General features: G+C 42.8%; 1 protein-coding gene across 2 annotated transcripts in view; it reads right to left on the bottom strand.

Annotated features, from left to right (window-relative positions):
* Positions 1 to 15,286, bottom strand: part of Galphas (G protein alpha s subunit) — a 525,522-nt gene that overhangs the window by 194,344 nt on the left and 315,892 nt on the right. Inside the window, exon 4 of one of the 2 annotated variants that reach the window (XM_068228382.1) lies at positions 6,135 to 6,254. The exons of the other annotated variant lie outside the window; for it this stretch is intronic. Coding sequence (XP_068084483.1) covers positions 6,135 to 6,254 — 120 coding nt within the window. The remainder of the gene's footprint in view (positions 1 to 6,134; positions 6,255 to 15,286) is intronic. 2 annotated transcript variants of the gene reach the window in all.

Here is a 15,286-nt window from a genome sequence, read left to right as displayed (position 1 = left end):
GGCTTGTGACAGGTGATGAGACATGGCGCCATTATCATGAGCCACAAACGAAATAATCGATGCAATGGAAGCATAGGGGCAGTCCACCGCAACAGAAATGTCTAACAGTGCCAAGAATTAGCAAGTGAACATGAAGAAATCTCTGTGTGGTCGCAGTTTTGCGGACTTTGCAGAACTGGAAACAGCTGTCAAGGCATGGGTACGCAGCGCTCCGAAAGAATGGTTTCAGAAAGGTCTGCAGAGACTGACACATCGATGGCAAAAGTGCATACAGTTACAGGGAGATTAGTTGAGAAGGTGGGCGCAACAACTGATGTGCAATGTACTTCTTTAGGGTAGAAAAATACAGTGTAAAACAATATAGTTCGTCCTTCGTACTTCATTCTGCTCAGTAATGTACAGGAAGTATAGTGTAAAATTTGTGCTGGTTTAAACTCCCGTTAGCAATATCAGTGACTGCTGATGTGAACTGGTATATTAGCGCTGCAGTGCTCAAGACGCGCACTGCCAGGCGGACACTGTATCTGAAGAGAGCACTGCGAGAGAGCAGGCTTTGCGTTACTTGTAGGCTAAGGACGGAGTGACTGAGTGGGTCAAAAATGCTTTTACGATGACGAAGAGGCCAGTTTCAACGGCTCATGGCGGTTGAACGAGGCCGTACAATAGGGCTACGTGAAGATGGAGTTTCCTTCCGCGCTACTGTAGAATGACTTTGCAGGAATGTCTCCACTGTGTACATGTGCTGGCAGCAGTGGTCGCGAGAAGGTATGCTCGCAAGAAGACCGGGCTCCGGACGTCCCCGTCGCACCACCCAGAGGTAGGACCGCCGTATTCGGCATATGGCTGAGGCGCAGCGGACTGCGTCTGCAGCAGCAATTCGAGCGGCAGCTGGCACCACAGTGACGCAAAGAAGTGTTCGAAATGGGTTACTTAAAGGACAGTTCCGAACCAGACGCCATGCTGCGTGAATTTCACTTACCCCAAACGACCGCCGCCTGAGATTTCTGTAACGTCAAGCGAGAGCTCATTGGAGGACAGAGTGGAGGTCCGTTGTGTTTTTCGATGAAAACCGGTTCTGCCTTTGTGCCAGTGATAGCCGTGTGTTGGTTAGAAGGTGCCCATGTGAGCGCCTGCACCTACCTGTCTGCGGCGTCGACACACTGGACCCACAACGGGAGATCTGGTCTGGGGAGCAATTTCCTATAGCAGCAGGAACACTGTCATGGTTAACCCACGCACCCTGACTGCAGATGGGTACGTCCGTCTGGAGATTCGACTCGTGCTGCCATTCATAAACAGCATTTCGCGGGTGTCTTCTAACAGGATAATGCACGCCCCCATTCCGCGTAACCCAACGTGTTCTACAGAGTGTCGACATGTTGCCTTGGCCCGATCTGTCCCCAATCGAGCACGTATGGGACACCATTGGAAGACAACTCCCAGCGTCATCCTCAACCGGCATTAACACACTCTGCATTGCCCAACCAAGTGCAACAGGATGGAACTCCATCCCACAAGCTGATATCCGGCACCTGTACGACACAATGTACGCACGTTTACATGCCTGCATTCAACAGTCACGCGATTACACCGGTATTAATGGACCAGATGGCTTTTCTCGCGCAGATATTGACCTGTAGTCTTGTACCTTTAAACAAATATGTTACCACGACAAAAAAAAATTACCAAAATATCCGTATTCTGCATTCCTTATTTCATGGTGTTTGGGTATTTTTTCCGCCAGTGTATGTAAGGAAAAAAGGTTCAACAACAGCCTTCAGGAATTACCCTCTTAATTATTACCAGGTCAGATAAGCCTTCGCCTACTCTAATTCTCTGTGTTCTATATTCTAGAAATATAGTCATCCATTCAGTCACTCTTTTCTAGTCCAATCGCACTCATTTTTGCCATAGTCTGCCATGATCTACCCTATCAAATGCCTTAGATAGGTCAATCGCGATACAGTCCATTTGCCTTTCTGAGTCCAAGAAATCAGCTATATCTTACTGGAATCCTACAAGTTGAGTATAGTTTCCTAAACCCGAAATGCTTTCTATCGAACCAGTTATTCATTTCGCAAACTTGTCTAATATAATCAGAAAGAATGATTTCCCAAAGTTTACACTGCAATGCAATCAAACTGACTGGCCGGTAATTTTCAGCTTTATGTTTATCACCCTTTCCTTTATACACAGGGCCTACTATAGCAACTCTCCATTCATTTGGTATAGCTCCTTTGTGCAAATAATAATCAAACAACTACTTCAAATATGGTACTATATCCCAACCCATTGTCTTTAGTTTATCCCCAGAAATCTTAAGAATTCCGGCTGCTTTTCTAGCTTTCAACATTGTATCTTACTGTATTGTAAATGTTTTTATTATAGGTGAATTTTAATACTCTTTAGTATTAGTCACCCCCTCTATCTGGACATTATCCTAGTAATCAACAATCTTTACATACTGCTGACTGAACATTTCTGCACACACTCTCTTTGTTCATTAATGATTCCTGGAATGTCCTTCTTGGAGCCTGTTTTTACCTCAAAGCACCTATACAAACCATTCCATTTTTAACTAAAATTTGTATGACTACCAATTATGTTTGCCATTTGAATTAAGCAAAGTATTTTAAAGCTATGTACTTTTAAACCTGTATCTCAGATGTGTTAATATAATTGTGATAAACTAGAGAAACGTTATTCATTTATTTCAATAAGCCTATACCTTTATTCGCCACTCATAATACCACAATCTACGTACAATCGTACATTCATCAATGAACATTTGCACAGCTATCCAGTATAATTTTATCTGCAACGTGCTACGAGTAAGTATTATTTATGTTCCAGTGATATGACTTGAAACTGTTGTCAGTATATATCAGGTAAGTCTTACCATCCCTTGTTAGGTACCCGGTAAGTAGCGCAAAACAGTTTTCGGTTCTGAACACAAGGGTTTAGTCTCCGGGTATTATCAACAACATTGTAAGCTACTGTAAGTCTCCTGAGTTCAAATCTATAAGCCCCGACGTTCAAATAAAAAAATGAGTGTTCCAGATACTAAGTGTGGCGTGCACCATCTTGGAGTAAATTACTACGGAAGTAGCGTTCACTAAAGAAGTCCATACTACAGAAGTAAATTACTACGGGAGTTATTTACTCCGGAAGTAACGCCGGAGAGTTGAAGTACAATTTAGTTACTACTATAGAAGTAGCGTTCGTTACTCGCGGAGCAGTGTTGTGTTTGTGTATCTTCTTTAAAGAAATCTAAATGGATAAGGTTATATGCGATAGGAAACGGGGAAAAAACGTAAGCGAAAATGATAAATGCTTGTTAATAGAGATAATGACGTTCTATGCAAAGGATATAGGGTGTAAGAAACACAACATAAAGATGCTGGATAAGAAAAGAAATTCATGGAAAGTCGTGACAGAAGAATTCAATGCTTCGAGTGACGGAAAACGCAGTGAAGAACAAGTTAAGATTATGTAGAAGGACTTAAAAGCGAAGGCGGAAGCAAAGCAGAAAGTCATGGACACGCGGAAAAAATTAAAACTGATGATGGTTCCTTCATACAGATCGCCTACATCCACAGATATATTTTCCCATTTTTACACCAGGCAAATGCTGGGTCAATAGGCCCTACCTTAAGGCCATGGCCGCTTTCCAATCCCTAGGCCTTTCCTGCCCTATCGTTGCCATAAGACCTATCTGCGCCGGTGCGACGTTAAGCAAATTGAAAAAAATAAAGATAAATACCTCTTCCGATTTCTGAAAAGTTCACCGTTGTCACCGAGAGGGCAAAAAATGGGAATATGCGCGCAGTTACAGTCAATTGCACCCACGATGTGTGGAAACCTGCCAACGTGAAGAATATCCTTTCATTTTCCGAACAATCATCATCATTTGCAGGCGTACCTCCCTCTTAGCCTCAACTAGTGCTTTAACCACGCGATGAATGATACGGTAAACGCTAATTAGATCACCGACAACTGTACTGAAATGCTCCTCCAGTACGAAACACTCGTAGGGCACACAGCAACTGTAATTTGAGATATACAATAAAATTAAGGGAAGAATTTAGCTGTAAGTGATCTCCAAGTAGATTTAGAAGGAAAGTAAAGGATTCCTTCCTAAGACCAAAAACATTCCTGAAACTCTCCGTGTGCAGATTATACGGCTCTCGCCTTTCACGCACTGTTGGCATACGCACTATTACATTTCCTTTCGTTTTTCTGCGTCGAGATCGTCAATATAATCTAAGTAATCCATAAACACGTTTGAAAGGTCTTTCCTTTCATATACGGCACGATCTTATCATTAGTCAACAAGTCTAAACCTAGGTTACTCCATGCACGACGTGAGAGTAAATTCTAACCTATATTCGTTCGTTGTTTACTTCTTTAGTAATATACTACAAGATGGTGCTCTTTAACATTTTACTCTTGTAGTAATTTAGTCCAGGAGTATCTGAAAGGACCAAAATACTTCGGAAGTAATTTACTCTCGTATGGAAGTCGCCGAATGCTGACTTCAAGAGTACTTTACTACGGAAGTAAAACTTCCTCTAGGTTGGTGCACGCCACCCCAAAACACGAACAGCGCGTTGCGCGTCATCACAGGCACCATCTAGTTCCAAGCTCACCTTAAGTCGCTTTCCAATGTTACGCCCCTATGAATAATGCATATGTCTTAAGTCTTATAGCCGCCATATTGTTCCAAGAGCAACTCCAAGTCTTGAGAGGTTAAGGTTAACGCGTGGTCAGCGTAACGTTAGGCCTGCAGTTAGCCCGGGTATCGAAATTTAAGTCTGTTAGGTTAAGCTTCTACTCTTATGCGGTTAGCCCGTGTGTTGAACTTGGAGTTTCTTAGGTTAAATCTTGTTCTCTTAGGCTTCAAACTTGGGTCTTAGGCCCTTAAGCCTGGGGTCGAACCCGGGGTCTGTGAGATTAGGCTTGGAGTTGAATCCGTACCTGTTAAGTTTACACTCTTGACTAAAATCACGTTAGCAGTTGGGTCCAGCTTTCACTTTTGGCATAGAATTTGGGACTTAGGCCCTTAAGCCTAGGGTCGTACCCGGAGCCTGTGAGGTTAAGCCTAAACACGTAGCCAGTGTAAGGTCATGTAAGATTACGAGCACGCTCTTAGGTAGCAGCCCGCACCGCGCTGTGACGTTACTCACCGGATCAAACCTCGTCCAGGGGCCACCGGATTCCGGATGCGGCAGAACCCGTGCAAAAGCACTTCTAAAGTACATCTAACTAGCCTACTTAACCTAGAAAACGTAACCTACTGAACACCAGCTGAACTACTTCACATAAATTTAAGTAAATATCACTACTCCTAATTTCTACCAATAAGCTCTAAACACCAATGTATCACACACACACAAAATTATACAATTCCAATAGGTTTTAACTACTTTATCACTATGATAATCCAAGAGTACTCTCAACATCCAAACATCACAAGCGCGTCCAACAATGGAAGTGATGTTCGGGTCCAATATCTCCAGAGTGCAAGCTTACAGCCACATGACCGATATCACGTAATGAACTCGCTAGGTATGTATATACTGTATGTATGTATGTATGTATGTATGTATGTATGTATTTAGGGCTAGAATTTTGCAGGAAGGAAGGAAGGAAGGAAGGAAGGAAGGAAGGAAGTGATCGATGGCTATAAATTAGGAACCATTCTGACACTGGCCTGGATGCTAAAAGGTCCTAGCAACTACTCGTAAAATAATAACTATTTCATGAGAAACACAGCCATTTGCAGAACTATCGTTTCCATAAATGATTTGTAATTAGCATATTCTGTACGAAAGTTGTTCTAATTCTCGGCACTGTCGTTCATACAATCGTTTCACGAAACAACATCGAAAGGTACCCTAAAGTAAACTGCCGCCTTAAAGGACACACGTTAATTAAGTGACGGACTGAAAGTATACCATTATAATGTCGTCTAGACGCCGGATGACCACTGAGCATCTTGCTTCCATGACATTCAGGCAACTTTCTTTTTACGGAGAAAAAAAAAGGAACTGACAAAAATATTGAAAAGTTTCCGCACATTTGTTGGGAAAAGCGTTATCTGTAATTAAAACAAGACTAGTCGAAAGACTTACCGGCGGGTAGTCGAAGTCTTTTTGCGAGGCTACGTCCTGGATGTAGTCCACTCTGCTTTGGTTGGAAGGCTTTTCCAAAGGGATGGGCGGCGTCAACGTACTCATGGCGCCCGTAATGGTCTGCAAATCAAGAGAAAGTTGCGCATATTAAATGTACAGCCCCATTTCTCCCTAACTGTGAACACGGACCAAATATAGCAAAATAAAAGGCTTCTGACAGAACTGATACTTATCAACTACTCGAAAACGCAGATGACGATAATACATAATGGAAATATAAATTCAAGAAACAAGAAAGGTTGTAATGAGTGTCTAAAATTTCGATCCGATGAAGAACGATTGTAGCTATAAGAGAATTTTAAGCGTCAATACATTTCTGAACACATCAATCTAATCGATGAAACACAGTGTACTTACCAAACGAATTTAATTTCGTAACTATAGAACCAGCCCGCTAATAGTTACACAATTAAGAACATTTTTGGCCGTCGTTCAATAGAACTTTATAAATTAATAGATGGGACGAACATCTGAATATTTGGTGAGCTGCAGGAAAGTACCTACGAGAGTTCCTAACTGAAGACTACAGTGTTCCACTATTCCCAAAATCAAATCTGCTGGGTTGGCTATTGGGTAAGTCGCCCACACAGGTCTCATGGCGACGCTGGATACGGCAGGGCTAGCATTGAGAAGGAAGCGACCGTGGCTTTAATTACGGATCAGATCAACATTATAGGCTTTAGTCGATTTTCAGGTGTGATAGGTATTTACAAGGACAACGATTATTACGCACATTCATGGAAACTTGTAACGCACGGAAGGGCAACTTGTTACCGGCTTCATACCGAGGCTATCGAAGTTTATATCTCGTCGAATTCACTTAAATTTTCTTTGCTAGTTTTGTGTTTCTTTGGGTTTTAAAAGTCAAAACGATAATGACACAAGGATTGGCATGGTAGCGTACGTGGCCTTAATTAAGGCACAGTCTCAGCATTTGCCCGGAGTGAAAATGAGAAACTACAGAAAACCTTGCAGTGAAATGTTCTTTGAAAAGAGGTGCTGTTTCATAATCACTATATAAACAGTCTCAGAAGCTCCAAATTTCATTACTTATTTTTAGTAGCTTGTACAGTACGTATAGACCAGAATATCAATAATAATAATAATAATAATAATAATAATAATAATAATAATAATAATAATAATAATAATAATAATAATAATAATAATAATAATAATGTTATTTGTTTTACGTTCCACTAACTACTCTTTTACGGTTTTCGGAGACGCCGAGGTGCCGGAATTTGGTCCCGCAGGAGTTCTTTTGCGTCCCAGTAAATCTACCGACACGAGGCTGACGTATTTGAGCACCTTCAAATACCACCGGACTGAGCCAGGACCGAACCTGCCAAGTTGGGGCCAGAAGGCCAGCGCCTTAACCGTCTGAGCCACTCAGCTCGGCACCAGAATATCTGCTGAACGTGAGATGCTGCAAATGGTTGAGCGATGGTTCAGTATGTCAAAAGTAATGAATACTATTATGTGAGATCCTATATGACTTCGAACTACAGAGTCTCTATTTGACCTATAATAATAATAATAATAATAATAATAATAATAATAACGGCCGAGTGACTAGCCGGGACGGTAGATAACTCGCCTTCTGATCTGAAGTTGGCGGATTCAATCCGGGCTCAGTCCGGCGACATTTGAAGAAGCTCAAATACGGCACCCTCGTGTCGATACGTTTACTGGCACGCAAAGACACTCTTTAGGAACAACATTCCGGCATCTAGGAGTCTCCAAATAACTTACTCAAACTTCGGGAATAAAGAGTGAAGAACCCTCTTGTATTCCCTCTCAACTTGATATTGAGGTGACTATGATCTTGTAACCTTTAAATTTATCTCTTAATTTTGTAAACTTCCTCTCCATCTAGTCACCTTCGTAGTGTAGGGTTAGCCATAAGCCCACATAGAGTGTTAAGTATTTTCGTGTGAATTTCAAGGAGTGCAAGAGTTCGCCTCCTAACAATTTCCTTTTCGGTCAGTAACATTAACCTTTTTTTTTTATAACCAAAGGCCATGTAGAATGGGTACTTGTTATCCCTGTCAAACTCAGTTTCATTCATTTCATTTTAAGGCAAATCAGCATAGAAGACAGTGTCTACTGTTTGTTTTGTTATGTGTAAGTTGTACATTTCATAGGCCTGGAATGTTAGTTTTGGAGAATAACCTCCTAGGAAGTAGTAGTGTAGAGCAAAGACGCTCGCCCTGCTGGTGTGAAATTGGGAGCTCCGTCTCCTTGTGTATGAAGTGAAGGGAGCAATGGTGTTCTGGTTAAATTTGTAATTAGGGGGCTTCAAGCTCATATTGTTAAATTATTGTTATCTGATTATTCTAGACCTCTCTCTGAAATTGTTGCTCCAGCTTATGAACTAAACTCTTGTACTAGATTGTTATTTTGTAACCCTGTTTAAAATTTGAAAAGAAAAAAAAAAGAAAAGAAAAGGAAGAAATATAAATTTTAAATTTGTAAATTAATCTTTCGTCTTTTATGTATCCACCCATTCATACCCACTTCTTCTTTCACCTCTGCGTTCCACGGTATCTCCGGAACAAGGGGTAGCAAAGCGTGGTGCAATGGGTCTGGATGAAGCCCCTTTTGACGGCACCTCATAGAATTTGATACCGAGCTCTAAAATTATTTTTAGTTTTTGGAATTTTCAAAAATTTGTCCGTTTTTAACTATGATGTCTGGTCGCGAGAAGTCCTTGCACCGGGCTACCTGCGCAAGGAGGAATAATTAATCTATGAACTCTTAATTAGGAAGGTCCAGTCTGGTGGCACGGTTGCGGCAGACATTGCGAAACTTAAAGATTCTTTAGAATTTCCCATCTGTATACCAGTATTTGGGGAGAAGGCCATTGATGAGGCTCTGTCCACTATCACTGACAATACCACTGAACTATTATCTGTTGTAAGTTTCTTTGAAGTAAATGACCCTTCTACCAATCAGCTTAAACGTGTTCAAGCTAGACTGTTCCGATTTTACAATAGGGCTAGGGACCTATTATCTCTAAAATTAAAAGAGGACCATACCAAGGAAGCTAGTAATTTAATGGATCATCTTTCTGACATGTCCAGTAGGGTTAGTCAATTGTTGTCATGGGCCGCTAGTGCTAAAAGCGACCATATTCAAACGGTCAACTGAACAACGGAAGAGGACTAGTAGGTCTGCTGAGAGTAGGAAGTCGGTGGTTACACAACAAACGTCTGCCCCATCGGAAGAAGTACCTGATCATCTAAAACAACTGCCACCTTTCTTCATTAGTTTTTTTTTTTTTTTTTTTTGCTAGTGGCTGTACGTCGCACCGACATAGATAGGTCTTATGGCGACGATGGGATAGGAAAGGCCTAGGAATGGGAAGGAAGCGGCCGTGGCCTTAATTAAGGTACAGCCCCAGCATTTGCCTGGTGTGAAAATGGGAAACCACGGAAAACCATCTTCAGGGCTGCCGATAGTGGGATTCGAACCTACTATCTCCCGGATGCAAGCTCACAGCCGCGCGCCTCTACGCGCACGGCCAACTCGCCCGGTCTTCATTAGTAATGAAGCTTTTGAACCCCCTCCAACTTCAATGCCGTCCCCTATTATTTCGCCAGGTTTTAGCAGCTTAGCCCATCCCTTAGCCTTGTTACTAAGGACATCTCCAAATTTTCGATCAATTCAACTAACGATGTAATTTCATTACTGAGATTCCTAGTTGAGTTTAAGGATCATGCTTTGGTGTTCGCTCTGTCTCATTCGCAAAATTCTCCAAATAATTTACCCGTATTCTGTAGGCGTCCTCTCGTATAAAATTGTGAAGGCAATAGCTGACAGATGTTCGATTGACGATTTCCATGCCCATCTGCTGGCTAACTTCATTCCAGCTAGAGCAATGTCATCTCGAATACAGAAGTACTACTTCCGAGTACTACTACGAGAATTCGGCCGATTTTATCCAAGACGAAGTTCTATACGAGAGTATTCGCTCTCCATTTTCCCGAAGACAAATCGTACAGACCATTGTCGAAGGAATTTCTCCATCATACAGGTCGTATTTATGTTTTGCTTTTCGACCTCAAACCTTCTCTGAATTTGAGGCAATGGCAGTGTCAGCAGAGGGAGTGAGGTACGCTGACAACTTACGAGTCGCCAGGGACACCCCCCCCCCCCCGGTCACCTAAAACAGTTATCAGCCACCACCTCACCGAACCTTCCCTCCGCGCAAGTGTTATGCGTGCGGATCAGCAGAACACCTTACAAATAAGTGTCCCTTGGTAAAACCTAGTGGAACTAGGAATGGAGCAGGCCCGTCCCAGGGCTATTTTTACTGCGGGTCGTTCTCCCACCTGGCCAAGAATTGTACTTCACCTAACAGCACACCTTCCTGTTCTACTTCTGGTGCTGCCTCCAATAACTTACGCGATAGGAAGTAACTAGCACCGTCGGCTGAGTCAACAAGTTCAGCTTCACGAGGCTCAGCCCACGTTAAATCAGGCACCGTACCTTTCAATGGAGAGGTAAGGGTAAGGGTGTATTCTGCCCGCAGGCAGGTCCGAACCTCCGCAGAGATGTGCCTGAGTCGGAGTTTACGTACGGTAGGGTGGCTAGTTCCTTTCCGCTCCTCCATTTCCTTACCCCCACCAACACCGCGTGGGAACCCACCCACTTCTTGACCACGCCCAATGTTGCTTAACTTCGGAGATCTCGCGGGATACGGTGTGTCAACACGGCTAAACCCTCTCTAATATATCATTTAAAATACCCAAGGAATGCCTTGGAATTATTTCTGAGACCCCAGGATTCATGCCATTTCTTAAAACTGAGGTAAATAAAGAACCCGTCACTGCACTATTAGATTCAAGAAGCGTTAGCTCCATTATTTCTGAGGAGTGGTACTCTAAACTGAAAGCATGCTGTAAATTTCCAGATTATTGTTTGTCTGCTATCAAATGCGTTTCAGCAAATTCTTCACCTTTAGAGATTCTAGGCTTCAATTTTGCTGAAATTCGCATTTCGAAATTTACTTTCAAAATTAAGCTGTTTGTTGCTAAACAGTTGTCTTGCCCTTTAATACTGGGGGCCGATTTCATGTTGCATTCTGGTCTTGTGCTCGATCTTCAGAGCAAGTCGTGCACATTCAAATTTAATAGTATCGTAAATATCCCCCCTTTTAAAATGTAATTCTTCATCGTCTTCATCTATTTCGCCTACCCAGAGTGAGACGTCGTTAGATCTTTGGCATCTGCCTGAGGACCAGGCTGAGAATATTCGAAAGTTATGTCAGTCTTTTCCCGATGTATTTTCGGAAACCCTTGGTGTTATTGACCTAATTGAATATAAGATTGAGGTAACGGATTCTATTCCTGTAAGATTTCCTCCATACAGGCAATCTCCACCTAAAATGAAGGCCCTTAAGGAGATTATGGACCAAATGTTGAAGGATGGCATTATTCGATCTTCAAAGTCTGCGTATTCATCGTCCATTTTTCTAGTACCGAATCTCTAAGGTGGTTTCAGGCCTGTCACTGATTACAGGGCTTTAAACCGTAAGGTTGTATTGCAGTCAGTGCCCCTTCCTGATCTTCACTCGTGTTCCTCATGGTTTCGTACGGCTAAGTTCTTCACCATCTTACATCTTAACCAAGCGTATATTCAGATTCCTCTGGCGGAAGAATCCGAACATCTGACGGCTTTCGCTACTGATTGGAATTTGTATGAATACAACCGCGTGCCTTTCGTGCTCCCCACGGGCACGGCAGTGCTTACTAGACTGCGGGATAGGGTCTTCCCCGACATCAAATCTGAGTATCTTTACCATCATCTTGACGATGTTGTGTTTTCTGAAACTTTGAAGAACACCGAGATCATCTTAAGGAAGTTCTAAATCGCCTTCGTAAGGCAGGGTTGATAGTTAAGTTGTCTAAGGTTGCTTTTGCTAAGCCTTCTAGGTCATTCTTAGGACATATTGCGTCGCCCGATGGAGTTTCTATCGACCTTCTAGAGCGCAGGCTATTCGTGACTTCAATCCTCCTCCTAAGGACATCAAAGGAATCGCTAGGTTCATAAGCATGGTGAATTTCTTTAGGAAATGTATTCCCAACTTCGCTAATAGGGCGGCGTCCCTAAACCTACTTCGTAGAAAAGGTGTGAAGTTCGAATGGGGGCCCTCGCAGCAAGCTGCGTTTGAAGATCTTAAGTTAGCTTTCAGTAACGCTCCGGTATTAGCTATGCCAGATTTCTCCGTGAGATTCATAGTTCAAACTGATTCCTCTTCATCTGCTGTTGCTGCCGTCCTCCTTCAAGAAACCGAACTCGGAAGGCGGCCTATTGCCTATGCGTCTAGGACCTTATCGGCTCAAGAAGCAAAGTACTCCATATATGAATTAGAAGGACGTGCAGTCCTATTTGCCTTGGAGAAGTTCCGCCTGTATCTGGAGCATGTTACATTTGAGTTAAAAACTGACAATCAGGCTTTAAGGTGGGTTTTAGCCAGGCCTCGTCGTACAGGACGTATCGCACGTTCGGCTATCCGTATTTAAGCTTTTCAATTCGATGTGCGACACATTAAGGGATCTGAGAATGTGGTCGCAGATGGTTTAAGTCGCATGTTTGCTGGCAACGTTGATTCCAGTGAGCAGGAGGAAAGTACTTCTCCTTCCATTTCCGTACCTTCTTGTGTTAGTGCTATTTTGACTGATGCTCCTATGTTATTTCGTGATACCGGTATCGAAAAATATCAACTGGAAGATCCAGTGCTGGCTCCGTCCCTTATGTGCTGAGGAATGGGGTTCTGCGTTGCACTTCGAGGCATGATCAATGATGAAAGTAGCAGTTCCAGCTGTTCTTGTGCCCATGATAATCAAGTACTATCATGAGACACCATTAGGGGGGCATGTAGGGGCATCTTCAAAACCAGAAAGAAAATTAGAGAAATGTTCATCTGGAAGAGTATGGACGGCGAAATCGGGGAAATGATTAAAGCCTGTAAATCTTGCTTGCTCAATAAGCCCACCTTGTCTACTAAGCTACGGCTATTGTCATCTCGTCAAGCATCTCGCCCAATGGAGCGTGTGTATAGCAGATTACTTCAGACCCTCCCCTCCATCTAAGGGGAACAGGAACAAATTCATCCGTGTGTGTGCAGATGGCTTTACCAGATTCTCATGGTTATTTCCGACTAAGTTGGCCACCGCTCAGTGCACTATTTCTTGTCTTAATGCTATTTTTGCTTCTTTCGGTCCTTGTCAATATATAGTCTCCGACAATGCTAATGCACAACGCACATGTAATATATTCCGAAAATTTTGTTCTGACTTATCCATATCCCATGTCAATACTACTGCTTATTACCCACTACCATCTCTCGCTGAGCGGGTTAATCGTAATCTTCGATCTGCTTTAATAGCCTTTCATCATGAGGATCATTCTAGGTGGGATACTTCTCTGCATTGGTTATCTTTCGCGCTAACTTCGGCTGTTCAAGAGTCACGCAAGTTTACTCCTGCCTCTCTCATGTTTGAATTTATTCCGAATATGCCGTTGTCTAATCTAGGGTCCATCGATGAGATTTTGCCAGAGACAATAGATCCCAATAATATCTGGGACCTGTGAAAGAAGGCTAAAAGTAACCTTAAGGCTTCTTATGAAAAAGTTATAGAGGGATACGATCGTGGACGGAGGCCCACCAATTTAAAAGTCGGAGATCAGGTCACAGTGGAGAATTTTGTACCTGCAGGCAAGCTTGCCCCCAGATTTCATGGACCGTGTATTATCTTGGATTTCTTAACTCCGGTTACCTTTTTTGGTGAGCAGCTCAGCCACCGAAAGAATTTTTAGGGTTCATTTGTCACAAGTAAAGCACGTACGAAACCCCTCGTTTTTTTAGGGTAGGCTGCTAAGTCATGGCAATGAGAAAATAGTTATGTTTCTTTCCTTAACACCACAGAATCTTTAAGTTCATAATTTAATTTGTAAGTTGAGAAGAGGAGGCCTTCTGCCACGCTAAAATATATCTAGGGTATTACATTTTATGTACCACCCTGTACAATTTTTCCTCGCTAGAATGATTTGCTTTTTCCTCCGTTGCCCATCTGTCATTACCTTTCCCCGCCTCAAAAACCGAGCCTCCATTTCGCACCCTCATCCTCGATGCCGCCCGCCGTATCTGCACCTCTAACACAAATATAAAGAAACTCTCTCTCCATAAAAACAGTCACTGTCACCCAGAAAATCGGTTCAGTGCCCTAATTGTCTTCTGCGGCCGAGTTAGAACAACTGGCCCAGTCTCCTTCACGACAGCCAAATTGAGCACCATACTTCCCGGCAAGGGCTGAGGTGCGGTGCCACAACCGCCTACTTCATCATGGGGCAGTGCTCCAATATCTGGTCCGTGGAGACTATCACCATGGCTACCCCTCTGAAGGTAGCGGGAGAGATGTATCTGAGGGTACTTGGGGGATTCGGGGGACCCCACCCTGGCATGAGCAGTGACGGCTGCTCTTTTAGTCAAACGTGAACATTACATGCCGGATATCTACGGCTTCATGAATACCTCAAGACTTATTTGCTGCATAATAACTTACAAATGAACTCTCCATCAAGAAGTTTTCTGACTTGCGGTAACACCGCCACGTGCATTTAAAAATAGCGCCTTGTAGACGGTCACCTGTAACTGGAAATCTAAAACTCATTTCGGAAATAGTTTGAACATTCTCAACAGATGTCGCTACTATCAACATATGTTGTGCCCTCTGGGGTGAAGATGAACTATTAAGTTTTGAAGTAATGTTGTGTATCAAGACTTCCTAAACTGAATTGCTTATTGGTTGTTTTTGGTATTCTGAAGTTATCAACACTTCTATCTCTTCCCGCCAACTTAATATGTTACCCAAAATTTGTACATTTAAGTAACCAATCACGGTTTTTGATATTTGATTGTCCAATGAAAATTGGGGGGGGGGGTGTCAGGGTTTCGATCCAGAGAAATCTGGAACCTTCCTCTCCACTACAAAAGCTGGGACATTTCGGGCCATGTTCTCTCTGGGATAGCTCCAGTCTAGAAGTTTTGAGTGTGTTCATTCGTAGCGGAGGCAGGGGGAAAG

Source organism: Anabrus simplex, chromosome 6 (assembly GCF_040414725.1).
Source record: "Anabrus simplex isolate iqAnaSimp1 chromosome 6, ASM4041472v1, whole genome shotgun sequence".
NCBI classification, from domain to species: domain Eukaryota; kingdom Metazoa; phylum Arthropoda; class Insecta; order Orthoptera; family Tettigoniidae; genus Anabrus; species Anabrus simplex.
The sequence above is the reverse complement of the archived record's forward strand: the minus strand, read 5'-3'. Positions and strand labels throughout refer to the sequence as shown.